We start from the raw sequence: 26,241 nt of genomic DNA, 5'->3' as shown, positions 1-26,241 counted from the left end.
AGAAAAAGGTGTAATGCCCTCCAAGCACAGATACCAGTAGCTTTCTTATAGGTCTACTGGTTTATTTGCAAATTCACATTGAAGACTTACTGTCTGCTTGCTATATGAAGGTGGTAACAATTTTCAAACTTGTCTAAGGTTTTGATAATTGTGTAATACTTTTGATTTTAGTGTTAATTCAGTTGTAAAAAACTGACTGACATCTGATTTCAAAATAAAAGCACCATTGCTCTTGATACAAAACTACATCTAATGCATATGAAATAGAATACAAATGCAACCTAAATGTCAAAATCAAACTAATTCTGTATTTCAATAGAAAACTGAATTAGGTCTTACTGAACTAAATTTATGCAAACAGCCCCTTACTATATGATTTAAGATATAAAAGATAAGACATTCCTTCATTCGTCCCACAACAGGGACATTAAAGTGTTATAGCAGCAAAGTAGATAGTGTAAAATGATATAAAGTAAGCAGGGGCATATTAAATAGTAATTATTAAAGTATTATTAGCAATTAAAAAAGTATGTCCAGAACTAAATAAGTAACATTTACAATATATTTACAAAACCAGTGATACAGTGAGAAATGTGCAAGTTAGGAGATGAAGTGATAATTGCATGTTAATAAATAGACGGGGGAGATATTGAACTTGAGTAAGATTATTGTTGTTCATTATAGTCTGACCATGGTAGGAAGAAAAGACCCGCGGGATCTCTATGTGAGACACAGCGGGGGAAGGAGCCTGTCACTGAATGAGCTACCCAGTTTGTTTACTAGATAGAACATTTTCCCACATTAGGTATCCCCTTGACCAGGGGTTCCCAAACTTTTCAGCCCACGACCCCCAAAATACAGGTGCCAAAGACTCACGACCCCCACTGTTCTGCAAAGTGATTTAATGTGGCTTCATTTAGCTGGTCTGCAGAAAATGAGCCTACCTATATGAGCATGTGGCTGTGTTTCCTGTGCCATTATGAATTAACCTGCTGCTACTGATGCTTCTGATAACTAACTGTTCACTAACCCTAAACTTAGGAGTCATCTGACAAAAAGAAAGGCAGAAAACTCACTACATTTTCTATTTTGAAATTTTTATTTCCAGTTTAGCTACTATTTTTGTCGATATTATTTACTGTATGGGTAAAATGTACTATTTTTAGATAACTTAAAAAAAACAAACATTCTGGAAGACATCTCACGACCCCCCATTTGTGTCCTGTGACCACCCAGGGTGTCCCAACCCCCACTTTGAGAACCCCTGCCCTTGACCATATCACAACTCCAACTTGAGTCAAACTATATCCTGGAGACATTAAGTGAAATCATAATAAGTCTTTACAGGAAAAGTCTTGATGTGTGCAAAATATATTTTGCATTTATTAAAATGAAATCTGCATTTACATTAGTTCAAACATTAGTACACGTACATAAAAATGAAACAAAAGTTCACCACAGATAAAGAAACAATCCACATAAATTTCAATGTACATTCTATTATTCCTTTTTCTTGGCAATTTTAAAGTCAGAAGAAGCTCCACTGCTCAGGGTTTGAACTGAAGAAGTACATAATATTGTGATTCATGGATTTACAGCACATTTTTTAAATCTTAATTTACAACATTTGAATCTTCTCCAGAGCGATAAATGGTCACAGACCAAAGAGCTTAGCAAAATAGAAAATGTACTTAAACCTTTCCCATCATATTACTGTTTGATGATCATTTCATAAACTTGATTATGAGTGTTTTTTAAAATATAGTCAATGTTGAGCAATGATTCATCATCAACGTATCCTGACAAACAATTGTGCAAACCTGAAACAAACACGCAAAACCTTTCTCTTCTGCAAATTCAGTTGCAACATGAGTGTTCAGTTTACAGTTCACTGTGTATGAAAACAAAGAGTCTAAGAGGACAATGTGAGATTGTCTGTCAGTGTGAAGGTTTACAAAGGGATGTTCTATCAGTTAAGACACTTAAATGTGAGGTGTAAACATTCCTATCAGCAGGGAGTGAAAAAGGAATGATGGGCACATGTCAAATAAATGAAAGACCCATAATAAAAATATATACAGGATAGTTTGTAAACCTGATGACAACAAACTGGAAATCAAGTGGTTGTTAAGATTGAAGTGGTTCATCAAATGCTTAAGACTTTGCTTCATTACAAGTACTACATCACTATAGTGCAAATGTACCTCAACTGAAGTATCATACATATCTACAGAGGCCTAAAAGGCTGATAATGATTACATTTAATATTCACATTCTTTAGGCAAACTCAGCCCCTGAATAAACTCAGAGGAGCTGATCTTTAAGTTAAGGACTTCTCCTTTAAGGTGAAAAAATTCAAGTCAACTCAAGGGTATCTTTAAAAAAAAGTTTTTACATCCATTCAAATCTTAAAATATATACAGTAGTACATTCTGTGAAGGCCTTACAAGGTCTGAATCCACAGACTGGTTCCCTTTAAAAGCCTGTTTGAGTCAGGCACTAAAAAAAGTGTTCATTTACAGTTAAGAGTTCAGTGAGTGGGTAAGACTCTCTGTGTGCTCACAGGCGTGTTAAGCAAACACCAGTGTTTGTGGGAGTTACAACAGGTGGCTCTCTCTCTAACTCCAGCTATCATCCACCGAGTGCTTCGACTCCCCAAAACTCACCTAAACACGTAGCTGTCAATGATAAATCAGAAACATTACACCCCAGGCAGATGCTGAGGTCTCTCTCACAGCTGGTGACGCACTGAGTGTCTGTCCCTCCACATGGCTCGGAGCTCTTTGATGAGTAAAGGAGTGATGAACAAAATGCTGCCCCCCGTCTGTAAGATACAAAGACAAGAATCAAGAGTTATTAAAGGGTTATGTGTTAGTTTGATGTTTGGGCAATGGAGCTGCTTTATGCATAGATACACTCATGACACCTACAGTTTAACAGAATTGACAACTACTACAAATATTGAAGTCCCTTTAAGGCAATGTTGGAATAAAAACAGACAGCCGACACAAGGAAAGGCAAATTGCTGTTCTATTGTGTCAACAAGCTAAGGTGAGGTACTTTTCTTAATTAAAGCACTACCATAGAGTTTTTTTCAACACTGAAAGTAAAAAAATGTTTCAGGCTTGACTTAGGAGGATTCAAGTTACATTAGAAAAGATAGAAACAGAATTTGCCTGTCATTTGCAACATATATTTAGAATCAGGGCTGTTGTGATAACTGAAATTGATGATAAGCGTCTTTATAAAAAATTCAAAAAATAGTTGACATTGTGCTAAAAATGAGCATACTGTAATAGATGGGAGCAGTAGTTGTACTTTACGCCGATCTCCGCCCGCTGTATAACGAAGGACAGATGAAGAAGAAGCTACCCTAACCCTAGAAGAAGAAGACTTGGTTGTTAGCTAGCAAGTTAAGCCTGATTTATACTTCTGTATCGAATCAACAGAGTAGCTCTGCGTAGCTCCCGTCAGGGTTCCCACTCTTTTCTAGAGATCATTTTCCAGGACATTTTCATTGATGATCAAGCTGGTATGACAGTCTAAATTTGGTTCCTACTTTAGTTCCTAAATAGTCTAATATGTTCCTCTCAGTGGAAGTCTATATTGAATGACGTGCAGTCTATGGCTATCCATGAAATCATCTCTTACATGCTTAAAAATTATGGCAAATTGATAATAGAATAATGCAACCACAGATGTACAGCACTTCACTTTATTAGCGCAACCAAGTAATAATGATGGGCAACATCTCAGCTTTCTCTTTTCTCAAAAAATATATAATTAGCTAAGTAAAAAACAAAAGAGCCAGCAAAGGAATCTGGAAGCTGCCTTAGTGGAATAAATAAATAAATAAATAAATAATAATAATAATCAGAGGATCAGTGCATTGATTGACCTAAATAGAACTGAATGACATAAATGGCCACAAATGTTGAATGGGGATGTGTTTTTTTAACCATGTCAGGTCACACGCAGTCATGTTGGAATAATTTTCAAGGACAATCCGTGATTTTCTAGGATATTTTACTTTTTCTCCCATTTCCCAGGTGTTTCCCAGGACTGGAAAACTGGTCAGCTGCTTTCCAGGTTTTCCAGGACGCGTGGGAACCCTGTCCCGTACCTACACAGAGGCCTATGCACATAGCTGACACGCACCTCCTCCAAAATGTAACTACGCATCGTATCAACGCCGACTGCAAGCCCTGTGATTGGTCCGCTCGTCGGCATTGTATTTGCACTTATGGGACCCCCGCACATCGGCCATATATGTAATCTCCTCTGACGTGTCCTCTCTATTCTTCCCTTGTAAAAATTGCTGTATGATAAACAGCAACATGTATCAGCTGTAAATTAACATAATACACTCAGAATCGCTGCGATACACGGACGCATGGATGCACAACTATGTGGTGCTCACGTCCACGTCGACCACTGCTGCATAGGGGTGACACAGAAGTATAAATCAGCCTTTAGCCTATACCGCAGCGTGTGGCTTCTATTGCAGCGCAAATCATGTCAGAGGAGATGACAGACGAAAGAGAGGTACTCTACCCAAAAAAAAACCTAAAAGTTTTCCCGACCGAGTCTTCTTTTGGATTTCGTAAAAACAGAAGTAACAATTTGGTCAAAATCCTGCAAATAATATGCCATTTCATTTTGCATGATTTCTTAAGAGTTTTTAGCAAGAAAGTCCATGAGCAAGCAAAAGTACATTTCCTATTGCCACATGTCAAATGTATTTCTATAAGACCGAGTGTGTTCTTAGATAGACATCTTACCATGACGACAAAGAAGTAGAAGACACGGGTCCAACCCAGCCTGCTCTCGATCAGCGACACCAGGTACTAGAGGTCAATGCAGATAGAAAGCTCAGATGTCAATGTGTTGGTGTGACTGCAGGGGTAACACAGTGGTACATAATGAAGCCAAAGTCATGTTGCAAAAAACAGCCTTGACACCGAAAAATGAGTGGTTGTGAACGCACTTCTATGATAAAGCTTGTGACTATTTCCTATATAACTTGATGTGAAGAAAACCGGCAAATGAAAGCTAGTGCGTCAGATTAAATCCTCACATCTGAATTCAAACACAATCCGAGTCGTTTGACTTTCAGAATAAAAGCTCTAACTTGAATTCACTTGAGATGAACTTTTCTTGGTTCTGTTTTTCTTCACCTGTCCCCCTGCAGCTCCGATACTTCCAGTTCCATCCACGATGCCAGTGACAGTAGCGAGCGCCTCCTGACTCCCCCTCAGAGCCTCCTGCCTCCCGAGGTCAGCAGAGATGGCAGAGCTGATCATGTTGGAAGGACCTCCGATGAAGAAGCCAGTGGTGGCCAACAGCGCAGAGTTTATCACCTGGTCGTTAGGGGAGCCTGACAGGGACGGTGACAGACAGAGGGGAGGATTCAAATACTGTGGCTAGTACTATTGAACCATGTAGAGTTATGAAATGAGGTACAAAGGGATCTCACAACTACAAATAGCTTTGCCTGTCGCAGGATGTGCTGGGTTACAGTTTGGGGGCAGCATTTGTGGGGACTAGGTATCCAATTCTGAATTTGTAAATGCTTTGTTTACCTCAACTTTATATGCCAAAATCATACTCACGGCTGTATCCCACCAAGGCTCCCATCGCCAGTGCCAGACTAACAGCCAACACTGGAGCTCTCTTTCCCATGCAGTCAGAAATTAAACCCTGAAGTGTCCCACCTGAGAAAAAACACAAAATGACAATGAGGAAGAGTATTTAACAACAAAACTCTTCTAAAGGACATCTTCTTTTATGTTGCATGTCCACTGCCGCCATTTTTTTTCGCTGGCAGCGCCTGTTTTCTATTCAGACTCTATGTGATTCAGTGTTTTAAGCGCTCAGTGTCAGCTGACTTTTGTCGCAGCGCTCTCAGTTGAAAAAAGTTCTACTTTTGGAACACCGCTGTGCTCATCAATGTCACTTCTTCTTTTTTAAAATGTTTTTTGGGGCTTTCTCGCGTTCATTCGATAGGACAGCTGAAGAGAGACAGGAAATGTGGGGAGGAGAGAGTGGGGGAAGACATGCAGGAAATGGTCACGGCCGGGAATCGAACCGGCTCCCCCTGCCACGAGGACTGTAGCCTCTGAATGTGTGGCACTTAGATGGCTAGGCCCATCAATGTCACTTCTTTATCACCGACCAATCAGAATAAAGTAGGGGCAGGACTTCTGACATTCACTTTGTCAGCAACAATGGCGGACGTCCGCGAGGAGGAGTAAAGTTATCAAACTTGTTTTTTCAATGTACAATTTCTGAGTTTAGAGCTGCTCCTAATGCTCTGACACGATTTCTATAAATAGTTTTTACAGTTTCTTGTTAAAATGCCATTGAATGAAAGCAAGTATGAAGAATACAGAGCATTTTAAAACAGGCCTGAAGTGCCACAGGAATACTTTCGTAACCTAGCAACAGTAAACGTAAAGAAGCGCTCTGAAATTGAGGTTGTGGGCTGATTGCAATCAGCTGTGGGAGAACATCACAGGTGTTCCCAATAATGCTGATTAGTGAGGAAACTGTGACACAGATTTAAGCCTCTTTCTTTACAAACAAAAACAAAACTTTTATTTTATTTCATCTGGAACATATTTAATCTATCCATAACTCTGTTATAATGCTGTTAGTTTTAACCCTCCTGTTATGTTGCGGGTCAGATTGACCCTTTTTAAAGTCTATTTTAGGGAATATAGGCCTTCCAAACCAGCTAAATGCAGCATAAAAATCTGGGCAGCATATGACAGAAGAGGTGTCGTGTTAATTTATCAACATCACTTCATAAAAATAGAAATAATTCAAAATGTAAAATAAAATAAACAAAAATCTATGTCATGTAAAACTACTGTATTTATATTTAGGGCTTTCCATTTTAACATGGATTTTAATGAAAAACGAGTGAGTTATCTTCATTGAGCCATGATCTGTGAGAATTAAAGAACAACAATGGACTAAATCTTGATTTAAATGGTTAATAATGGAGAGAAAATTAGATTAAAAAGAAAATGTGTATTGGGATTTTTTGGGGTTCTGTCACTTTTGGATAATTGAAGATGCGCCGGGTCAAATTGACCCAGGAACATTACTGCTGTTCCAGAGAAACAAACATAACAGGAGGGTTAAACCTGCTTGACTCAAACTGCAATACTACTTCTATTACCATCATCAGAATCATAAATGCTTAATGTAGACCAATTGGCTTTAACTTGTATTGATATAAAGACCAATCTACTCTTAATACTTTGCTGTTCCTGTAAATAGAACACACTTTTACCATCATTATTGGCACTGCAACCAAAAGTCTGTATGATCTGATGCTGTCGTGTCTTGAGATAACATGTTGTGAAATAGTGTTGCAAAATTAATGATTGATTGACATCTAATGCAGTTCAAAAGTTCATGTACAGACACGTACATCCTCAATTGCAGAATATTGTTCATGTTTTAGATCCCTAATGTATCTATTGACTTGACTGATATTATAGGAGGTTGAATGTATGTGTCTATTTAAAAGGCACATCTTCTGTTTATCCATCTTATGTGTGTTTATTCTGCTCTCTTTATGGTACACCTGTACTCTTGTCCCTTGAGAGAAGTGTCAAATTTTCACTGTCTCATATTTCCATGAGAAAATGAATAGATAAAAAGTGTATTAGTTTGCCCGCTGCTCACCGACGATTCCTCCGACATCGTACCACACTGACAGGCGGTCGGCCTCAGCCTCCTTCCAGCCGAAGTTGTTGCTCAAGTAGAAGGGCAGCCAGAAGAAGAAGGAATAGTTGACCAGCTTCAGACACGCGTACGCCAACGAATACTGCCGTACAAACAGGGGCGGAGTCAGGATTGTTTTATATCATGCATTCCCTGTAATAGTCCCTGTTTAAAAGCCCCGTATAATGAATCTTTGGACTCACAGGAAGCACTCCAGGCAGACAGAACGCCTGGCAGAATCCAATGGCTTTAGGAGGCTCTTCCAGAGGTTCTTCAGGCTGCTGTACTGAGTGATATCGTCTGCCATACACCTCCACCTCGTCCTCCTCGTCGCTCATTAAAGGTCTGTGACTGTCTGTGTCTGTCTCCACTGGGCTGAGTCCAGTCTCTGACTCCAAACTTAAACCTGACAAACACAGAAACACATTCAATTCAATCAGGAGTGAAATTAATCAGGTGAACTGTTGTATGTGACGTGAGTTGAAAGTGGCCTCAGTGGGATTTAGGGATGTAACGATGTATCGCAAATCTGTAAAAAATCGATACAAATAAGGGTGGATTAAAAACTATTCAACATAATTTGTATCGGGATATAATTTTAAACAGTAGAAGGCGCTATCTGCATTATACTCCGCTTGTTCAACATCATTAAGTCTCTTGCGCTGCTCTCTCGTCACTCGCTGAGTGGAGGTGTTTTAAGTTTAAAGCATGTTTCAGAATCAGCTGACTGCGCTCAGCGGAGACGCTCAGCCGGGGGCTGCAGCTGAGTGACAGGTCTCCACGAGTGCTTTTTTTCTCTGTTGCTGGACTGATTCTGACCTGGTTGTGCTCCCGGCTGACACATGATCACATTCACATTCTTATTTTTCTCAATAAGAACGAGTAGACAGAAAACTGGACACTGTGAGTCTGAAATATGATCCTGTTCAGTTTATCTGTTGCAGGAAATCCACATTTTGAAGTCTAAGTCTTCACTCTATGACCATGCGTCTGTGGAGATTATTTATAAGCCTACTCCTCACTCAGATATGATAGTCAGCGTGTTTAACATTTTGAACACCCCAATATGATCCGTAGCTGTTTAATACCATCAGTTATATACTCGTGTCATGAAGGATAATTTGATTTAGGGGGAAATAACGCATTTGGCATTGTTTTTGACATGGAAAACTTTTACATTTTTTTAATGGTTAAACAATAATTGATCGTTAACATTTCCAAAGATCGATCAAGGAGAATACTTGAAATTTACATCGCTAATTTAAAGAGATTTAGCGTATTTGTTTTAGTATTTAATACTTTTATTTGAGAATTGTTCACTTTCCATTTCTCTATAATTGTTCAGAAATTTTCCAGCATGGTTTTTTTGTAAGTAGCTGAAAAAAGTGTGCAGTGGTTTTATTACATTTACAACACACCTTAAAAATGAAAAAGGATTACTTTGTTTACAAAGAAATATAAGAGAAAAATCTATATCGCAACTGTCCACATCTGAGAATTGAATTAAAATAATAGTTATTTAAATTTTGACTTCAATACAGTTTTCTTGAAAATCGTATCGTGAACCAAAAATCAGGGATTTGAATCGAATCATGGGATTGAGTGTATCGTTACATCCCTAGTGGGATTAAATTCAAGTTTAAGTGAATATAGAGTTTGGTGATTTTTCTAATCCTTACCGACTTCCTTTGGGGATGTGAGAAGTCCGAAGAATACCACCACCCCGCCAGCAAACTGCACCACGGAGGTCACTAAGAAGGCGTACTGTACACAGAAACGCAAAGAACACCCATTTAACATCAAGTCGTTCAGAGTACAATGCAATACCTTCAGTGTGTGTGTGTGTGTGTGTGTGTGTGTGTGTGTGTTTGTGTGTGTGTGTGTGTGTTTGTGTGTGTGTGTGTGTGTGTGTGTGTGTGTGTGTGTGTGTGTGTGTGTGTGTGTGTGTGTGTGTGTGTGTGTGTGTGTGTGTGTGTGTGTGTGTGTGTGTGTGTTCAATACCTCATAACCATACTTGAGGACGCTTGAAGCTAAAAAGGCTCCCAGGATGTTACCCACGGACGCACAGGCGCTCCAGAGGCCAAACACAAAGCCACGACTAGAGGAAAGTTGAGAAGTAAAGTTAGAAATATGCAAGTGTGTTTGTCAAATGGAAGATTAAGTATTTAAGAGTTAAATAAGGAAACCACGTCTGATCTTAAAAACTCTGTGACTTGCTATTTTTATATTCAGCAAATTCTTCGTCTAAAAGGCGTCTGTGTTCGGCAGCAGCAGCAGTGAATGGATGTTATTGTTCGAGTGTGAGCGTGGGTGTTTTCATTCCCAAACTTGACACATGATAATCTGACTGAATATTTCATGGCTGCATAGATATTAAAGTGTTGATTAAACACATCCACCGAAAAGTAGAGATGCAGCGTTCGACAAAAACAAGAGAAATGTCGTCGCCCACCCTGTTTTTCCGAACCAGTTCCCCATGACGGCCACCACGCAGGGCCAAACCGCTGACTGCAGCAGGCCGTTCAGCACCCACAGGAAGCAGTAGAAGTACACGTTGTAGATTTTGAGCCATTCAGTGAGGGTGCCAAACACAAACTCCTGTGAACACACGGACAGATACAGTTTCAATCTAGTATATTCTATTCATCTACACACACAGCTGTACTGGAGGACTTTGAACTCACCACTGCAGCAGAGCCACACAGGCCAAAGCAGAGCACGTAGCGCAGGTTCACTCTGTCACCGATTACACCGCTCAGATACAGACCCTGCATGGACAGCAAGGACACCACATGTTATTATATGAAAATTAAGCTTCTGCGAGAGGTCACCCTTCCCTGATTGTTGTAAGAAAAAAAGGGATCAGGGTTTCCTCCCAGTCCAAGCTAGATAAGCCATGCCCTGTTACTTACCACTGCGTATGAGAAGAGGAAGATAGAGTCCAGAGCTCCCAGGAACAGAGTGGCCTGCTTTTCATCTGAGAACAGACGATTGTCCTCCCATGTCTGGGAAAGTATAGAGAAGACACAGATGATTCTATCTTTGTGTGCAAGAAAAAACAACATCCTGCTCACTGCATGCTGATTAGGAGTGTCACAATCCTGCACATCCTCAATTTGATCCCATTTCATTCAACTGAGGCAGAAATGTTACACTACTTTTTACATCTATTGGACAGGACAGCTGAAGAGAGACAGGAAATGTGGGGGGATAGAGAGATGATATGTAGCACGCTTTAAGCACTGAGCCAAACCAGCACCCCAAATGATGCACCGTACATTTACTTTACACAACCGCCAAAACAACCAATACAAACACAGGTGTGACAAGTAAAGCAGGTCAGATATTCCAGCTCTGTTTAACTCTTCTGTTGTGCCTCTGTCATCCCTGACTCTAGCAGTTACAGTGTCTCTAAAAGTGCAGCTGCAGGCTATTGGTTAGTACTTCACCTTATCTATTAAGTCTCCTCTAGACTTGTATATTGCTCCTACTGTGTACTGTACTGTGTGTATATAACCTGTGATATTTATATTTTGTGTATCTGCGTGCTGTTTTTCTGTCCTCTGGTGTTACCTGCTGCTGGAATCAGAATTTCCTGAGGGAACCTTCCCAAAGGATTAATAAAGTTCCTATCTATCTATCTATCTATCTATCTATCTATCTATCTATCTATCTATCTATCTATCTATCTATCTATCTATCTATCTATCTATCTATCTAGCTGTGACACCTCTAATGTAAACCCGTACCTCTCCTGGTGAGTAAGGCGGTGCAGAGCCATTCTGAGGGGACGGCGTCCACTGCGCCGAGATGCTCACTTTCACGTTGCTGAAGGTCTTCCTCGATGCATGCAGCAGCACATAGCTGGAGAGAGAGAGACACAAAAACAGAATGCAGAGCTGTTTCAGTGGAGAGTAGAGAATGTAAATGAGATGTTCCATATCCTTTGACAACAAATCTAGTTCTGCTATCTGTCTTATCAAGTCTCTGTTTGGCTGCTTGATTATTATAAACACAGTAAAAGTCTTAACCTCCGGCATAAACGTTCACTTCAGATGTACAGAAGTTAAATTCCAAGGAAGCAGCAGTTAAGCTGAAAACATTCAGAGGATGCACTTAAATGCAAACTCTTGTTTCTGCTGAGCTGCAGTCTGAACCGTGCAAACTCTACTCTGCTCATGATAAGAGGCAGCAGACATGTAACACTCAATCTACTGTAATTAAAGATGAATACCCCTGGCTGAAGTAGACACAATAAAAAACATGCAGCGTGGGACTCGCCAGGTGGAGGTAAATAATTATTAATATCCTGCTCTGATATATACGAGTGTGGTTAACCTGTTTCTAAAAGCTGAACATTATTACGGTTTATTTTCACTGCCTATTTAAGACCTTCAATCTGTCCTATAGGAAATCACTACCTATTGTCTTCAGTTATCTGGACCACGTCTGACCTCGCTTAACCTTGCTCCAGTGACCTTTCACCTAATGTAACAGCTCATCCCTGCTGCATTGTTTTGCACTGGCTATGCAACTCAATTCTTTACTTGAAGCAAGTTAATTCGGCTCAATCAGTGAGGGTTTAAAGCCGTGTTAGGAGGTTATAGTTACATCACTGCTTTCAAATATATCTGAAAATTCATTTTTTGTCTCTTCTTCTAACCAATATGCAACACAGCTTCTTAAAAATCACACAAAGTAACCAGTCAAAATATCCTCAAAAGTCATACCGCAGTGTCACTTAGAGACTAACCCAGCAGGAGGACCTTTGAGGCAGGGTTTGGGGGTCTATTTTACCTAAAGAAGGTGAGAAGGAAGGCGACCAGGTGATGATGGGTGTACTGTGACAGGTAGCCACAGCTCAAGGAAGGCATCACAGGGGCAGCTGGAGGGAGGAGGAGGAAGTGGAGAAGGAGGTGGTGGTGGTGGTGGAGGACGAGGAGGAAGAAGAAGAAGGTAGCAGTGGTAGTGGAGGTCTTCAGGGGGGGAACAGCAACAGGACAGGGAGGGGGGGTCTGCTATACACTCCCACTACGCCAGATGGGACAAGGACATCACTATGTAGCCTGGAAAGAAGGGATTTAAAATCAGTGTTAATGTGTGTAACTTTTCAAATCATGAACGGAAAAAGATGTTTTAGCTCACGAAGAATTAGACGAACACAAACACAGTGACTTCCACCACCACAGCCACACACCCCAGGTTGAAAGCTGTCTCTCTGTGCTTCATGCAAAAACATTCACAGAGAGTCCAGAGTTCTCCTTCACCCAAGACCGTAGTGACCAGATCATTGACTATAACTTTACCTGTTCTGTAAACCAGTCCAACCAGTCCTGGATGAAACCCTCAATACTACAGGGAGTCTCATGTTTGGAGTATCCGTCCCCTTTGGGTACAAAACGAGTATGAATGGAGGCATTGAGTCTGAGTGCTGCTGGGTGTTGTCCCGCTCTTACAGGTATCAATGTGCGCAGTGTGTTTACAGTCCCTGAAACTGCAACACCTCCCCGAGCAGCTGGAGCAATGAACCGTCTCATGAAGGCAACAGGTCGCTCACTTACAGTCCAGATACAAGCCTTGACTTTTAATATCTGCTAACACTGAGTATCCATTCAATATTAGAGCCATTCTTCCCTCCATGCTGTGTTTACTTTGCTCTACTTTGTTCTTCGGCTTTAGTTTGAATAAAATAGGGAAGGTCAAAAGTTTCTTTGGTAAGACATCACTCACAAACGAAACTTTTTTTTTTCATTTCCTCCCTTTTCCTACATCCGATTTCAACTATTTTCACAGATCATGCAACTCTCAAGTATTAGCAAAACTGCAGGTGCCTGATCGCCACCTTTACTACAACTACATATACAGGAACAGGCATCCAATCGCTGAGAGAACACGGATAAATCATTGCTTATTACATTGAGTAGAATTGATTAGTTCTGATAAAGTAAGATAAAACACACAGTGATCATATGTATTATTAAAACAAAGAAAGATCAGGTGCAAGGGAAGTTCACACAGTAAGAGATTATACACAGATATTACCATATACTCCTGTGAGATCACATAGAATGAAACTGATGAATGACAGTAAGTATTGGAAATGTAAAACAGGATTGGGAACCTTTTTGCACTGTATATGGGAATGTACATAAGTGGCTCCATTCTGAGTGAATGGTCTGGTTCTGTGGTCCCCCTCACTCCTGTAATGTGCCTACTAGGGGACAGATCCCAAATACCAAATATATCATAAAGAACATTTTCTGTTATCATGGTGGGCCTGGTTACAGCTTCAAGAGACATTGGAAAACAGCTGTGTCTCCTAATCTGAGGGAATGGATGGATGCAATGGTAGAGACGGCGTCCTACGAGTCTATGATCTGCAGACTGAAGGACATGGAGGACAGGATGAGCCACTGGGAACTTTTTTTGGAAATATTCAAAAACTGATAAAAACACTGGAACCAGAGACTAAATGCAGGAGACTTTTATTTAACCCTCCTGTTATGTTGCGGGTCAATATGACCCATTTTAAAGTTCAAAAATCTAAAGAGAAATGTTAAAAGTATTTTTTCAGTATGAAACTTCTTCTGCTCGGCTTACTTAGCGCAATCAACATATAGAATAATTTATCAACATCACTTCATACAAGAAGAAAAGAAAATACAAAATAAAATGAACAAAAATCTAAATCATGTAGAAATATTGTAATTACATTTAAGGCTTTCCAATGTACATTAAATAAAGTTTTAATATGAATTTTCATTAAAAAACAAGTGAGTTATCCTCATTGAACCAGTATCTGTGAGAATCAAAAAACACCAAGCACTTAATATTGATTTAAATGGTTAGTAATTGAGTTAATAATGAGATTTAAAAAAATATATTGGGATTTTTTGGGTTCTGACAGTTTTGAATCATTAAATATGCCAAATTGACCCAGGAACAATATTTGTGTCTCTAATAAACAGAATAACAGGAGGGTAAATGGACTGGATGTCTTATATTTGGATTTCTTTTTATAAGTGATATATTTGTTTTGATTGTCTAATCTCATTTCTTATATGACATGTGTGTCCACGCCAAAACAAGACTCAGTCTTTGAAAACACCCTGTACTTGTTTATATGTTTCTTAAAAATTAATAAAAACATCTAAATGAAAAAAAAAAAAAAGAATAACAAAGAAACATCTGAGCATTAGTTAACATGATTTAAATATGTGAACCATGGGAATGTTAGCAGCTTCACTTTCACTTCCTTGGTCCAGTATTTCCTAACCTCTTTATGGTTTTATATGTTCCCCATGACTCCTTCTACTCTCACAGCTTCCTGGTTGCTAGCTGATATGATATGTTGTGTTTGGTTGTGTTTACTGTCTTCTAAATCGAGGTCAAAATAGAAACACTGTATCACAAGACAGTGAGGCAATAAGAGCTCACACCCTTCTGTATAAGCACCAATTAGTTTATTAGAGCCTTGAACGCACCAATGTTGTTCTCAATACCAACTCTTCACTCTGTGCCTCAGATTAACTGGACGCCTTTTTAAACTGAACACTGGAGTCAAACAGTCAGTCACTGGACTCACTTTATATGCGTGTTAGCTTGTTTTCGACCCCCCCTGCGGATATAAAACACTGACAGGTGTGACTGTTCCACGGTACACTGAATGCAGCACACCAAAATGAAATGTAAACATGACGAACTGTTAGTTCAAGAGGACGCTATCAGAGAGAGGGATAAATAACCTCTGACACTGCTGTTTGTGTGTTTAAATACATCATTTAGCTTGTTCCTAGATGCCCGGCTCATATTTCTAACACACGCGCTTAAATACTCGGTCTATTTCATTAACTGTCGTCTGAATTGTGATGCTCTTAAGGGGTTTATTTGACACTTCAGCTCCTAGCTTCCTTGCCCATCCCTGCCTTGCTGTGACAAGGCAAACAACACTACTTGGTAACAGAGCCTTCATCTTCAAAGCTAGTTCATTAAACCTTCAAGTCTTTGAACAAAGAACAGAACTCAACAGTTTCAATCTCTTAAACAACAACCAAAAATCACAACAGAGTGTCTGCTTACCTTTCTGCTTATGTGTCCGTGTCCAAGTTTGCTCTCAGTGTGGCAGACAATCAGTGTTTACTGTGAGATCCTGTGTCACGAACGTCACCAACGTCACCAACGTCACTAACGTCGTCCTTGCCCAGAAGAAGGGCAGAGCGGCGCATTGCTGCCCCCTGCTGGACAGGAGTGGAATGACATGCGGATGGCGCGGTTCAGAGTGACAGTGAAATCTGTGAGAGACAGCTGCTTGTTTCTCACCTGTCACTGTGCCACTTGTTCATCTGAGCCAACCCCATTGGCTGCACAAAGATTTTTTACATGGTTTTAACTCTCTACCGCCAAAAGCAGTTCCCTCAAAGCCCTCAGATCACTGCATGACACTTACTTTGACCAGCACTTGAATTCTGGTAAGCTTTAAATGTTATAAACAATTGGGTGGTGTAGTCTATTTCTGAATGTTTAAAGTGTTTTACAGATTTCAAGGAGTGTTGTATTAGTTGAATATGTTTTTTCATTAATTGTTTTGAATTCTAATCCCCTTAGAGATTAGTTCAGTTCCAATCCAGCTATAACAGCTTCTTTATTTTTATTTATTATTATTTTTATCCAACTTATGAATTGTATCTATTTTATTCGTTAATTTATATTTTTTTGTATTTTCATTATTATTTATTATTTTAATGTTCCTAATTTATTCTTCTCCATTTTCTAGTTTCTCTGTCTTCTTATTGTTAAAACCTATTGTCCTTTAATGCTTTTATTTACTGATCTATTTCTATTTATTTATGTATTTTTTGAAAAAACTCTTCAACAATGATTCATTGGTCTGCTGTCTCAACACTTTATTCTATTTAATTTGCGTTTATTCATGTTAATCTTTTGCGTTGTATTCTGTTTTTGCATTGTTAGAATTCCTACACTCCTCTCCGTCTGTTAAAGGTTTATTTTGTCTTCCATATCCTGCCATGCTTTCCTTGTCAAAGCACTTTGTAAACGTTTGTTTTTAAAGGTGCTATACAAATAAAGTTATTATAATTATTATTCTTATAATTCCGGTCAAAGCTTGAAGGGTTAAAAAGTTTAGCTGAAGTATGTCTGCAAAGGGTGCCCATGACATTTTCATTGGGGATTACAAGAAACCCTTCTCTTTTTTTTGCTCTTCCACTTTTTAAATCTCCCTTTTGCTCTCTTACTGTTAATTTATATGACAGTCACACCATAAGGCAATAAGGGTGGGCAGGTTTTCTACAGCTGCATGGTCAACTGTGGCTCGAAAACAGTTGCGATTTGAATTCCAAGGAACCTCAGATTTGGAGGGAGATATCTCTCACTGACCTCTGTTCCATGTGCAAGTACTTCTCCTGTACGTAGAAGGCACAAATATGGAAGTTCTCGTCATTAGCTTGCTTAAAATGTCACTTGTGTGGGAGACAACCTGCTTACAGGCATAGATAGATAGATAGATAGATAGATAGATAGATAGATAGATAGATAGATAGATAGATAGATAGATAGAAGAGGCACAGAGAGCGTGGGAGATAGAGGTAGAGAAGAGGAGGAGAGAGAGAGGAAGTCACATGCTGGGTGTGTGTGGAGAGAGTCATAATGAAAGTTGAGGATTAGAGAAGAGACAGGGAGAGGAGAGTAGTCAGATGTGAGACCCTCATGTCTCTATTCACATTTAAAACCCAATTATAAAACCTGCCGCTGACTGTTCCACCTGGACTCACAGCAGCTTGCTGTGATTTTTAAGCTTCTATCAATGGATACTGTTATAGAAACTTTGGATGCATTCTGCTCGCATTTTATGAGTAAACAAATGGAAACTGTAAGACAGAAGGAGGTAAGAAACTAATTTGATTGTATGTGTCCTGTGGGATTTCAATTGTATTTTTTAGAAAATAGTTGTGCAATTTTAGTTTAATTTAGTCAGTGTTTTCTTCTAAATTAGTATATTTACATATAAGAGGCGGCTAGATACTTCTAGGAGTTCATGTCTGTTAAATTAATATTTTTAAACTACATCTGTCTTCGCGATTTTTGATATAGCTTTGCCTTTCTTATGTCTTTATCACACAAGCCATGTATCTGAATGTTTCCATGCTTATCAGCTATGCCTTTAAGAACTGTTTCCTGTCCCTCTGCTCATGCTCCCTGTCATGCGGACTACATATTAGCTAAACAAATGATGACAACAGAGCTGGGAAACTACCAGGCACTGTCTTAGAGGTGACTGAACTTAAAAACTTTGGCCTTAGAGATGTGAAAGTATTTGAGTCAAGAGGAAGAGAAAGATTTTAATTGCTGTGAGGGACAAATGTTGGTTTCCTGTGAGGAGAGAGCAGCAGATTAAGGAGCATACAGCAGCACACCAAAGAAAAAACAAGTATTGAGGAGCAATTTATTCATGCAAGAACTCCCTAATGACTGTTGAAATGTTGGTTTGTGTGATGAACTGCTCGAGGGAGTTGCACTGGGACGGGGTCAGTCATCTGGAAACATAATGTGAACGAAAAGTGTTATGAATCAAAAAGTCAATATCCTAACCAGGGATGCCACAGTGCTAAAAAATGCATATAGAAATCAATACAAATATGTTTACTCTCTGTCTTAGGTGTACTGTGATAATGGCGGCTTCTGAGAGAATGACCAGGCCTGACTGCATCTACTCCAGTGTCAACAGGTTTGTAAACTTTGATCTGTGCACATTTTCCCAACGGAAATGGATACATCCATGAAAATTCCAACTAATCAGCCTTTAAAGGCTAGAGAAATGAGTTGCAACGTTTAGGTTCCCATTTATTCATCACATCCATTAAGAAAAAAAGTCAAAAGGCTCTGTCAAATGATGGCCTCCCATTTCCTCCAGTTTGTTTGTTAAAACATAACAGTTTGATGAAATGGGCTACGGTCCAAGTATGTGTTTATTTAGTGAGGCGATGAGATGATGCTCGGTCATAGGGTTGTCATCTGGCATTTACACACAGGCTGAATTTTCCCACTGTAACAAAAAAGGACAGAGGGTCCCCATAATGACATGTGATTTACTTGGAAGTCCAAAGTATCTTTGAAAGCTTTTGACAGAGAATTTCTAAATGATTATGATTCCCTTTTGTGCAGGGGTGTCAAATTTCAGTTCAGGGGCCACATACAGCTCAATTTGATCTCAAGTGGGCTGGACCAGTAAAATCATAGCATTAATAACCTATAGAGAAGGACAACTCAAATTTTTTCCCTTTGTCTCAGTGCAAAAAAAGTACAAGTCAATTCTGAAAATGTCCACATTACATGAACTATCTTTTTAGAAAAACAGCTGTTGTATTTTCCACCATGATGATTCTCATAGTGGGACCTATGACATATGCACATGTATGGTAAGCACATGCAGGATATGTGGGTCCTTTTTTTTCGAAAAAGGTGGATCCACTTCCCCTGCAGTTACAAGTTTACATATATGAAAACCTAAGTGTTGATTGGATCTTGAAAAGCTCTAAAAGAATATGAATTTCCACTGAATTATGCAAACTGCGAATATTCTCCCACGGTTCAGGTGAGCTCCATCAGCACTATGATTGTATGCGACCCCCAGAGGACAAATCTGAAATAGCAGTTACTTTTATTGAAAATTGTAGCTAATGTCTTCTCTGCACTTTGGGAAGTCATCCACGGGCCGGATTGGAACCTCTGGCGGGACGGTTTTGGCCCACGAGCCGTATGTTTGATACCCCTGCTATAGTGTTATTAAGTAGTGCCAAAATATGCACAAGAACCCATAACAAATGGTTCATTTCATTTGTTAGCCATTATAGCCTAGCGTTACACATTTTTCCAATACAGTTTATTTTGATGACTCATTTTACCTCTTGTAAGGCAGATGATATACCCATTCAGTCCTTACTTTAGGCTGTTTAAAAGTGTGTTCATAATTTTCAGCTAATTATTTTAGCTAACGTAGTGTTTAGCCCTACTTTGCTAGGTAATGGTTTCCAGCTAACTGTACTACTTTATCTGTTTATTCGGTGGATAATTTCAAGCATTTCTCCAGTACAGTATTTATTTTATTTAATTTTTTCTCATGCATTTGTTAGCCTTAAATATTTATAAAGAGTTGCCAAAGGTCTAGAGGAGCTGACTTGCTTGCTAAACAACAAGTAAACTACCCCAAGATATATTCTATATATAGATATAGATAGACTGCTTGATTGATAACAAAAATAAGTGCACTGAGATGACTTCTGTTAGCATGTTTGCTAACTATGTTTCATGCTATTTCAATTCAGTACAAGTCTGTACTACGCTATATAAAGGCAGGTCATTACTTATGACTAATTGTGCCTTTAGAATTTAGCAAGATCAGAAACCCCAGGATTTGTGAATTTTTCATTAACATTTTGGTAAAAAAAATTAAACGTACTTAAAAAAAAATCTGCAACAAATGATATCCTGTTTTGGAATTTTTTTAGAATATGGTCACCCCTTTCTGCAAGTTTACATACAAAAAGAGAAAATTGATTTTGGGAATGTTTGTACATTTTTGGCATTTACAGTTGTGCTCATAAGTTTACATAACCTGGCAGAATTTATGATTTCTTGGGTAGTTTCTGTTGTCATTATGATATAGAAAGAGTAAACACAGTTGTTTGACAATAAATGGCTTAACCCAACCACTAACCATGAGTGAAAAAAAAGTTTTTCTCTTATCATTCATATTCTCTGAAAAGTGGCCAAAAAAATCACAAATTCTGCCAGGGTATGTGAACTTATGAGCAGAACTGTATCTCTTTATTTTTATTTTCTAAAACTCAAACATTTTTCCCTCTGTGCGTTTAGGCAACAGAAAAAAGGTTTTGTTGAGACAAGACGACACAGTATTGCTTCAGCAGAAATCAAGTCATCTAAGGGAAGAAAAGAGGGAGCACCAAAGCTCCCCTTTACCTGCTTAGACAACCTGAGCTATCAGAGGGAGGATTCACCCGTAATGGCACACAGGAGGCAAATACTCGACCTTCACAGTAAGGACAGCGCTCTTTTGGCAGGCAACAAGCCTCCCAGATCCAATGGCTGCAACATCAAGGACAAAATTTCTCTGTGGGAGGGGAAGGAACCCACTCACTCAACCACTACCTCCGGTTCTTCAAGCCATTGTGCCAGCGTGAAAAGGACAGAATCACTAACGAAAAGTAACAATAAAACTTTGGATGAGCAGAGTGCAGAAAGTAACAGGGGAGTTGCAAATGAGGAAAAGGAAAATCTGGGACAAGAGAGTTCTGGAAGTTTGGGGAATTCAAGGCCTTGTTCACCTTTAGAAACTGTGAAACAGCAAAGAGGCATGCTAAAGAGCAGCAAGCCAAGTGAGACCCTAAAAGTGGAGGATGGCATCAGAACTGGCCTCAAGGATAAGCAGGATCATGAAAAGGAAAATGAGGAAAGGCTTGGGGATACGAGGCCTTGTACGCCTACAGTTACAGTACAGCAGCAGGTGGGGACACTGAAGAAAAACAACGAAAGGAGAAAAGGGGAACAAAATAACCAGGAGAAGAGAGCCGTGTTCAGTCTTTTTAAAAAGCTGGAGGCTATGGGGGAGAACCAGGGGAAAATTCCACCAGAGCTTGGAAACTACTTCAGCCCACCGAGTAAGGACAAGCACACAGAGGTCAAGCAGAAAATACCAGAAGTTAAGGGTCAGATTCCTGGAGGGAAGTCGAATGGTGCAGAACTAAAGCAGAACCAAGAAAACGTGTACACAGAACCAGGCACGCTACCCATCAACCCAGTCCCCAAACCCAGACGTACCTTCCAGCATCCGTCTCACGCCTCCATAGGGAAGAATCAAAGACAAGAGAGAGTGCAAAGAAACCTCCCCCCATTGCCCTCTGCCTCAAAACCGCCTGCTGGAGGGTACGGGAGACAAAGGGGTGAGAGAGTCAGAGACAACATTAACAGGTATAAAAAGAACAGAATTCCATTTTGTGTTCATACAGCAGCCAAAACATACCCCACATAAAATGTACAGTTATTAATTTATATTATTGTTAGAATAATAATCCAGTGTATGGAACATATTGTGGACATATTCCTTTTACCATGCCAGGAAATCCTTTGAATTTGAAGACCTTGAAGGGTCAACCAGCCCGTTCTTGTCTCGCTCGCTGTCTCAGGAACACCACTATGAAGACATCCCAGGTCAGTCAGTAGAGTTTTACTCTATGAACAATATTCAAAGTACAGATTTGAACATAACTATAGAAACTTCATGTAATGTAGATGTTGCTTGGACCTTGAGACTGTGTGGTTTTATATGTGTAAAAACAGGAACAATTCTTTAGAACTGTGCTGAAAGTTGTCCTCTGTGGTCTCTCTGCAGACTCATCCAAAGAGAACCCATATGAGGACATAGAGTTGGAGAGCCAGTGTTCCCAGCAGTCTTTGCCCTCCTCTCCTGGCGCTGATACTGCCAAGGTTCCTGCTGTTTGAGCCAAACATAATGCTTCACAGAAATAAAGCTTCTTTTTTTTAAAATTATGTTAAAACTCATTACTCTGTCTGTAGATCTCACGGCCTGGTTTCTTCAGGCAGAATTCAAACAGGAGCTTTAAGCTGCTGGACCTGAGAAGACCCAACCAGTCCACCCATGGCACCAGCAGTGGGGGTGTATCATCTCCGTCCCAGGTTAGCCCTTCATCCACTCCTAATGGGCCTGAAAACACCTCCTGGCTTCCCGGGGATCCATACAGCCGTACTTGTCGCAGGATACCAACGGTGCGTTCAGTGTATGCTTTAAAGATGTATGATTATTTTATTTTCCAAAATATCACACTGAAATATTTCTTTGCACTGACTGAGAGCTCTTTGTCCACAGGTTGTTCTCAGAATCAACAGTGTTTTTGAGTCTCGGATCGGGAAGAAACGTCTACGGAGGATCTATCATTACGCTGAGACAAGCTCAGGGAGAGGTGATGTAGAAACTAAACTTCATTCTAATTTAAATGTAAAATTCCTCTTGTGTTTAATTTTGGATTTGGCTGAATAGACATGATTTTTGTTTGCAGTAACAGATGACAACACTGACTCTGAGAGTGAAATTGAAGAGAGAGCAAAAGGTAAAATACCACACATTGGTTGATCAGTTGAATTTTGAAACTCTTTTGACATATTTAATTTTTGAAACAATACTGAATGTTATGTTGCCTCTTTTCTAGCTCATCGTCAGCGGCTTGTGTCAGTCAAGTCCATTCTGAGCAAGCCAAACCAGGATAAGGTCGGCTACAATGGTACCAGCGGCTCTCGGGAAAAACAGGAGCTTCACCAACGGCAGCTCTTTGAATATTTTCTAGTTGTGTCACTGCAGAAGTCGAAGGGTGGCGCCCACTATCTGCCGGAGGTCACGCAGCAGTTCCCCCCAAAGGTCAGGAGCAGAGGAGTCTGTCAGTCTTTTCTGTTTTTATTGCTGAAATGCTGCTGTGACCCTAGCAGCAGCAAGTATTGGTGAGAAGTGCTCATGAGAACTGCCAGCGACAAAAATGCTGATAGTGGACACAGGCCCTAAATCTCCTACTTTAACACCACAGGCCTCAATCCATAAAACATTTGAAAGCCTACTTCCAAGATATCCAAGATTCATTTTTCAGTGTCTGTGACAAATAATAATCAGCTCATCCAACTTCACTGGTTTCCTGTACAATACCGCATCCATTACAAAAACCCTTCTCCTCACCTATAAAGCTCTCCACAACCTGGCCCACACTTACCTCCGTGACCTCCCGCTCCCTCCGCTCAACACAAGCCTTCAGCTGCTCAGCACCCAGACTCTGGAACTCCCTCCCCCCACACATAAGACAGTCAGACTCCATAACATCGTTCAAATCCCAGCTCAAAAGCCACCTTTTCAAATTAGCTTATTCACTCTAACTGGACTCTCTGCACTTCACTAGTTTTTATTCTATTTCACTATTCAGTCTGTTTTAACGATGTTTTAATGATGATTTTTTTTTTTTATTCCCTGTAAGGTGACCATGGGTGACTTGAAAGGCACCTCCAAAAAAAAATTATTATTATTATTATTATTATTATTTAGCTCATGCTGTTTTAATGTGCCTTAGAAATGAATTTATCTAACCTGTGGAAACAGTCAGGTAGTATATTCTGTGCTTTCTCAAGTCAGGAAAAAAACCTTAATGACGTCATCAACGTCTTGATTCTAGGAAGGATTTCAAATGTAGATTATCTCAGCCCTCTACTGCTTCAGTTTGGACCATTTTTTAAGTATTTCTTGTGAATTCATGAGCTTTTTTTCAGTGCAACACTAAATCCCTGAGGTACTTAACCCTCCTGTTATGTTCGTTTCTCAGGAACAGCAATAATGTTCCTGGGTCAATTTGACCCGGGGCATATTTAGTTATCAAACAGTTTCAGAACCCCTAAAAATCCCAGTAAACATTTTTTAATCTCATTATTAACTCCATTACTAAACATTTAAATCAATATTTAGTGCAATGGTGTTCTTTAATTCTCACAGATCATGGTTCAATGAGGATTACTCATTTGTTTTTCATGAATATTCATGTTAAAACTTTAAAAAGTAAACTTTTAGTAGGACTCCCTTGCAGAGAATCTTGATATGCTTTGCCCCTCCCCTGCTGATTGTCCACTCAATGTGGATGGAGTTTGCCAACGGGAACAGAGAAGGTGGAGTGAAGTATGTCATACAGTTGCAAAGGAACAATTATTATTTGACACTTCTGACTCCTTTTAGGTTCCACTTTGACTGCCGGGTCAAATTGACCCACAAACAGTATCTGTGTAATATTAATATGCAGGGGGGTTGCAAATATGTGAAATTAACCATTTTTATCTTGATTGCGCTAATTAAGCCAAGCAGGAGAAGTTTCCTACCGAAAAAATACTTTAAAAAATTTTCTTTGGATTTTTGAATTTTGAAATGGGTCAATCTGACCCGGAACATAACAGGAGGGTAAAACACAAAAATCTGTGACATTAGCTCCAAAATGTTTTTCAAAACTCAGAATAGCTGACTGATCCAAAGTCTGCTTTGCACAATCGCAATAAACTACAAATCTGGAAATTCCAGGGAAACTTTTTCAAAGTTATTACTGTATAAATTGAGGTATCTTAATTTATATCTCGCAGCTAATAGTTGCTGAAAATCCCACCCAAACTTGAACCTGCTGATTTTTACAGAAATGTGCAGGAGAGTAGCATCATCTAAGTCTCTTTGTGACTCTTCTTTTATTTTGTTTTAGCTTGAGCGAAACTTCAAGTTCATGAGGGAGACAGAGGATCAGCTGAGGATCATCCCTCAGTTCTGTTTCCCTGATGCTAAAAGCTGGGAGCCGGTAGAAAACTACCCAAGGTAAGATTCATAATGAAATTGATCTCAGTTTGTTTTTATGTCTTCAATAAAGATATGCTCATTAGTGTGTTTGTTGTGGGTCTTCCCTCACAGTGAGATGTTCTCCTTTGTTTTGACTGGAGAGGATGGGAGCAGGAGGTTTGGATACTGCCGGCGTTTACTGGTAAATAAAAAATATGTCAAATAAATAAGTGTTCTGCTACTGCACAGGAAGTGAATAAATACCACGATGACGGCTGAGAAAATAACTACGCCAAAATAGTCGGCATGCCTGTGGGAAAACAGTTCATCTCAGAGTCTGGGAGGAAGTGTGTGGCTGGGAAAGTGTGTATGCACTACAAAAAACTCAAAATCTTACCAAATGAAATTGTCTCATTTTTAGTCAAAATGTCTTATCCTACTTGATTTTAGATACATTTATTTAACAAGTAACATTTGAGCAAGATAGAGGGACTTGTTTTAAGACAATGCATCTTAAATATCTTGTTAAGTCAAACAATCTTGAAATGATCTTGTTTTGAGTTGTAAGTTAGAAGAAACAAGGTTTATTTTACATTTCATACATTTTTCAAGCTGAGATCTTATTTGTAGAAGACGGATAATCTTGATTTAAGACAAACCCTTAACTTGATTTAAGTAAATGCATTTTATTGGAGAATCTATCAGAAAACAGCTCCATTGATAAAAGAAAGAAAGAAAGAAAGAAAGAAAGAAAAGGTTGTTTTTTTTAGGGTGGGTTACAGTTTTCAGGCACTGTTTCTTCTAAATCAGATACAAATATACATCCTCAAACTACATGCACACAATGAAACACCTACTTTTGAGCATAGCTGGCTTATCCTAAAAAACAACATGACTGAATATTAATATATCCAGCTCACTATGAGAAGACATTATATCTCAAAATGCTCAAATTAAAGTACAAGATGGTCTTAAACCTAGAGAAGTGCCGCTATAATACAACTCAAATTAAGGTGAATATATCTCAAATGAAGAAGATCACAGTTTTCAACATTTGTCACTCATTTATAACTTCCACCCTTTCTTTTCAGCCGAGTGGAAAAGGCAAACGT

At 39.4% G+C, this 26,241-nt stretch overlaps 2 protein-coding genes across 6 annotated transcripts in view; one reads left to right on the top strand and one right to left on the bottom strand.

The window, feature by feature from the left end:
• Positions 1-1,741: 1,741 nt before the first annotated feature.
• On the bottom strand, positions 1,742-15,917 carry slc37a3 (solute carrier family 37 member 3). 2 transcript variants are annotated; one of them, XM_034673545.1, is made up of 15 exons: positions 15,817-15,917; positions 13,044-13,123; positions 12,535-12,803; positions 11,487-11,601; positions 10,650-10,742; positions 10,422-10,505; positions 10,190-10,335; positions 9,739-9,835; positions 9,417-9,501; positions 7,941-8,143; positions 7,699-7,840; positions 5,613-5,714; positions 5,178-5,377; positions 4,782-4,847; positions 1,742-2,824 (listed from the first exon to the last, which is right to left on the bottom strand). In XM_034673545.1, exons 3-15 carry the CDS (start codon positions 12,609-12,611, stop codon positions 2,732-2,734), a joined length of 1,503 nt encoding a protein of 500 aa, XP_034529436.1. In that variant the 5' UTR covers positions 12,612-12,803; positions 13,044-13,123; positions 15,817-15,917; the 3' UTR covers positions 1,742-2,731. The 2 variants fall into 2 exon arrangements, with proteins under 2 accessions (XP_034529436.1, XP_034529437.1); XM_034673546.1 differs by lacking the exon at positions 13,044-13,123 and having other exon boundaries at positions 15,817-15,911.
• A 22-nt stretch (positions 15,918-15,939) lies between these two features.
• Positions 15,940-26,241, top strand: part of LOC117805015 (DENN domain-containing protein 2A-like) — a 14,661-nt gene continuing 4,359 nt past the window's right edge. The window contains exons 1-12 of one of the 4 annotated variants that reach the window (XM_034673541.1): positions 15,940-16,205; positions 18,413-18,481; positions 20,629-21,741; positions 21,890-21,981; positions 22,163-22,257; positions 22,348-22,557; positions 22,658-22,751; positions 22,848-22,898; positions 22,998-23,203; positions 25,059-25,168; positions 25,262-25,331; positions 26,221-26,241. The exon at positions 26,221-26,241 is cut by the window's right edge and continues 57 nt beyond it. In XM_034673541.1, the coding sequence (XP_034529432.1) occupies positions 18,426-18,481; positions 20,629-21,741; positions 21,890-21,981; positions 22,163-22,257; positions 22,348-22,557; positions 22,658-22,751; positions 22,848-22,898; positions 22,998-23,203; positions 25,059-25,168; positions 25,262-25,331; positions 26,221-26,241 (2,118 nt within the window). In that variant the 5' untranslated portion in view covers positions 15,940-16,205; positions 18,413-18,425. Of the gene's footprint in view, positions 16,206-17,400; positions 17,642-18,412; positions 18,482-20,628; positions 21,742-21,889; positions 21,982-22,162; positions 22,258-22,347; positions 22,558-22,657; positions 22,752-22,847; positions 22,899-22,997; positions 23,204-25,058; positions 25,169-25,261; positions 25,332-26,220 lie in introns of those variants that run through there. The other 3 variants (XM_034673543.1, XM_034673542.1, XM_034673544.1) reach the window with 3 other exon arrangements.

This window comes from Notolabrus celidotus, chromosome 21 (assembly GCF_009762535.1).
Source record: "Notolabrus celidotus isolate fNotCel1 chromosome 21, fNotCel1.pri, whole genome shotgun sequence".
NCBI lineage: Eukaryota > Metazoa > Chordata > Actinopteri > Labriformes > Labridae > Notolabrus > Notolabrus celidotus.
This window is presented reverse-complemented; position numbering and strand designations above follow the sequence as displayed.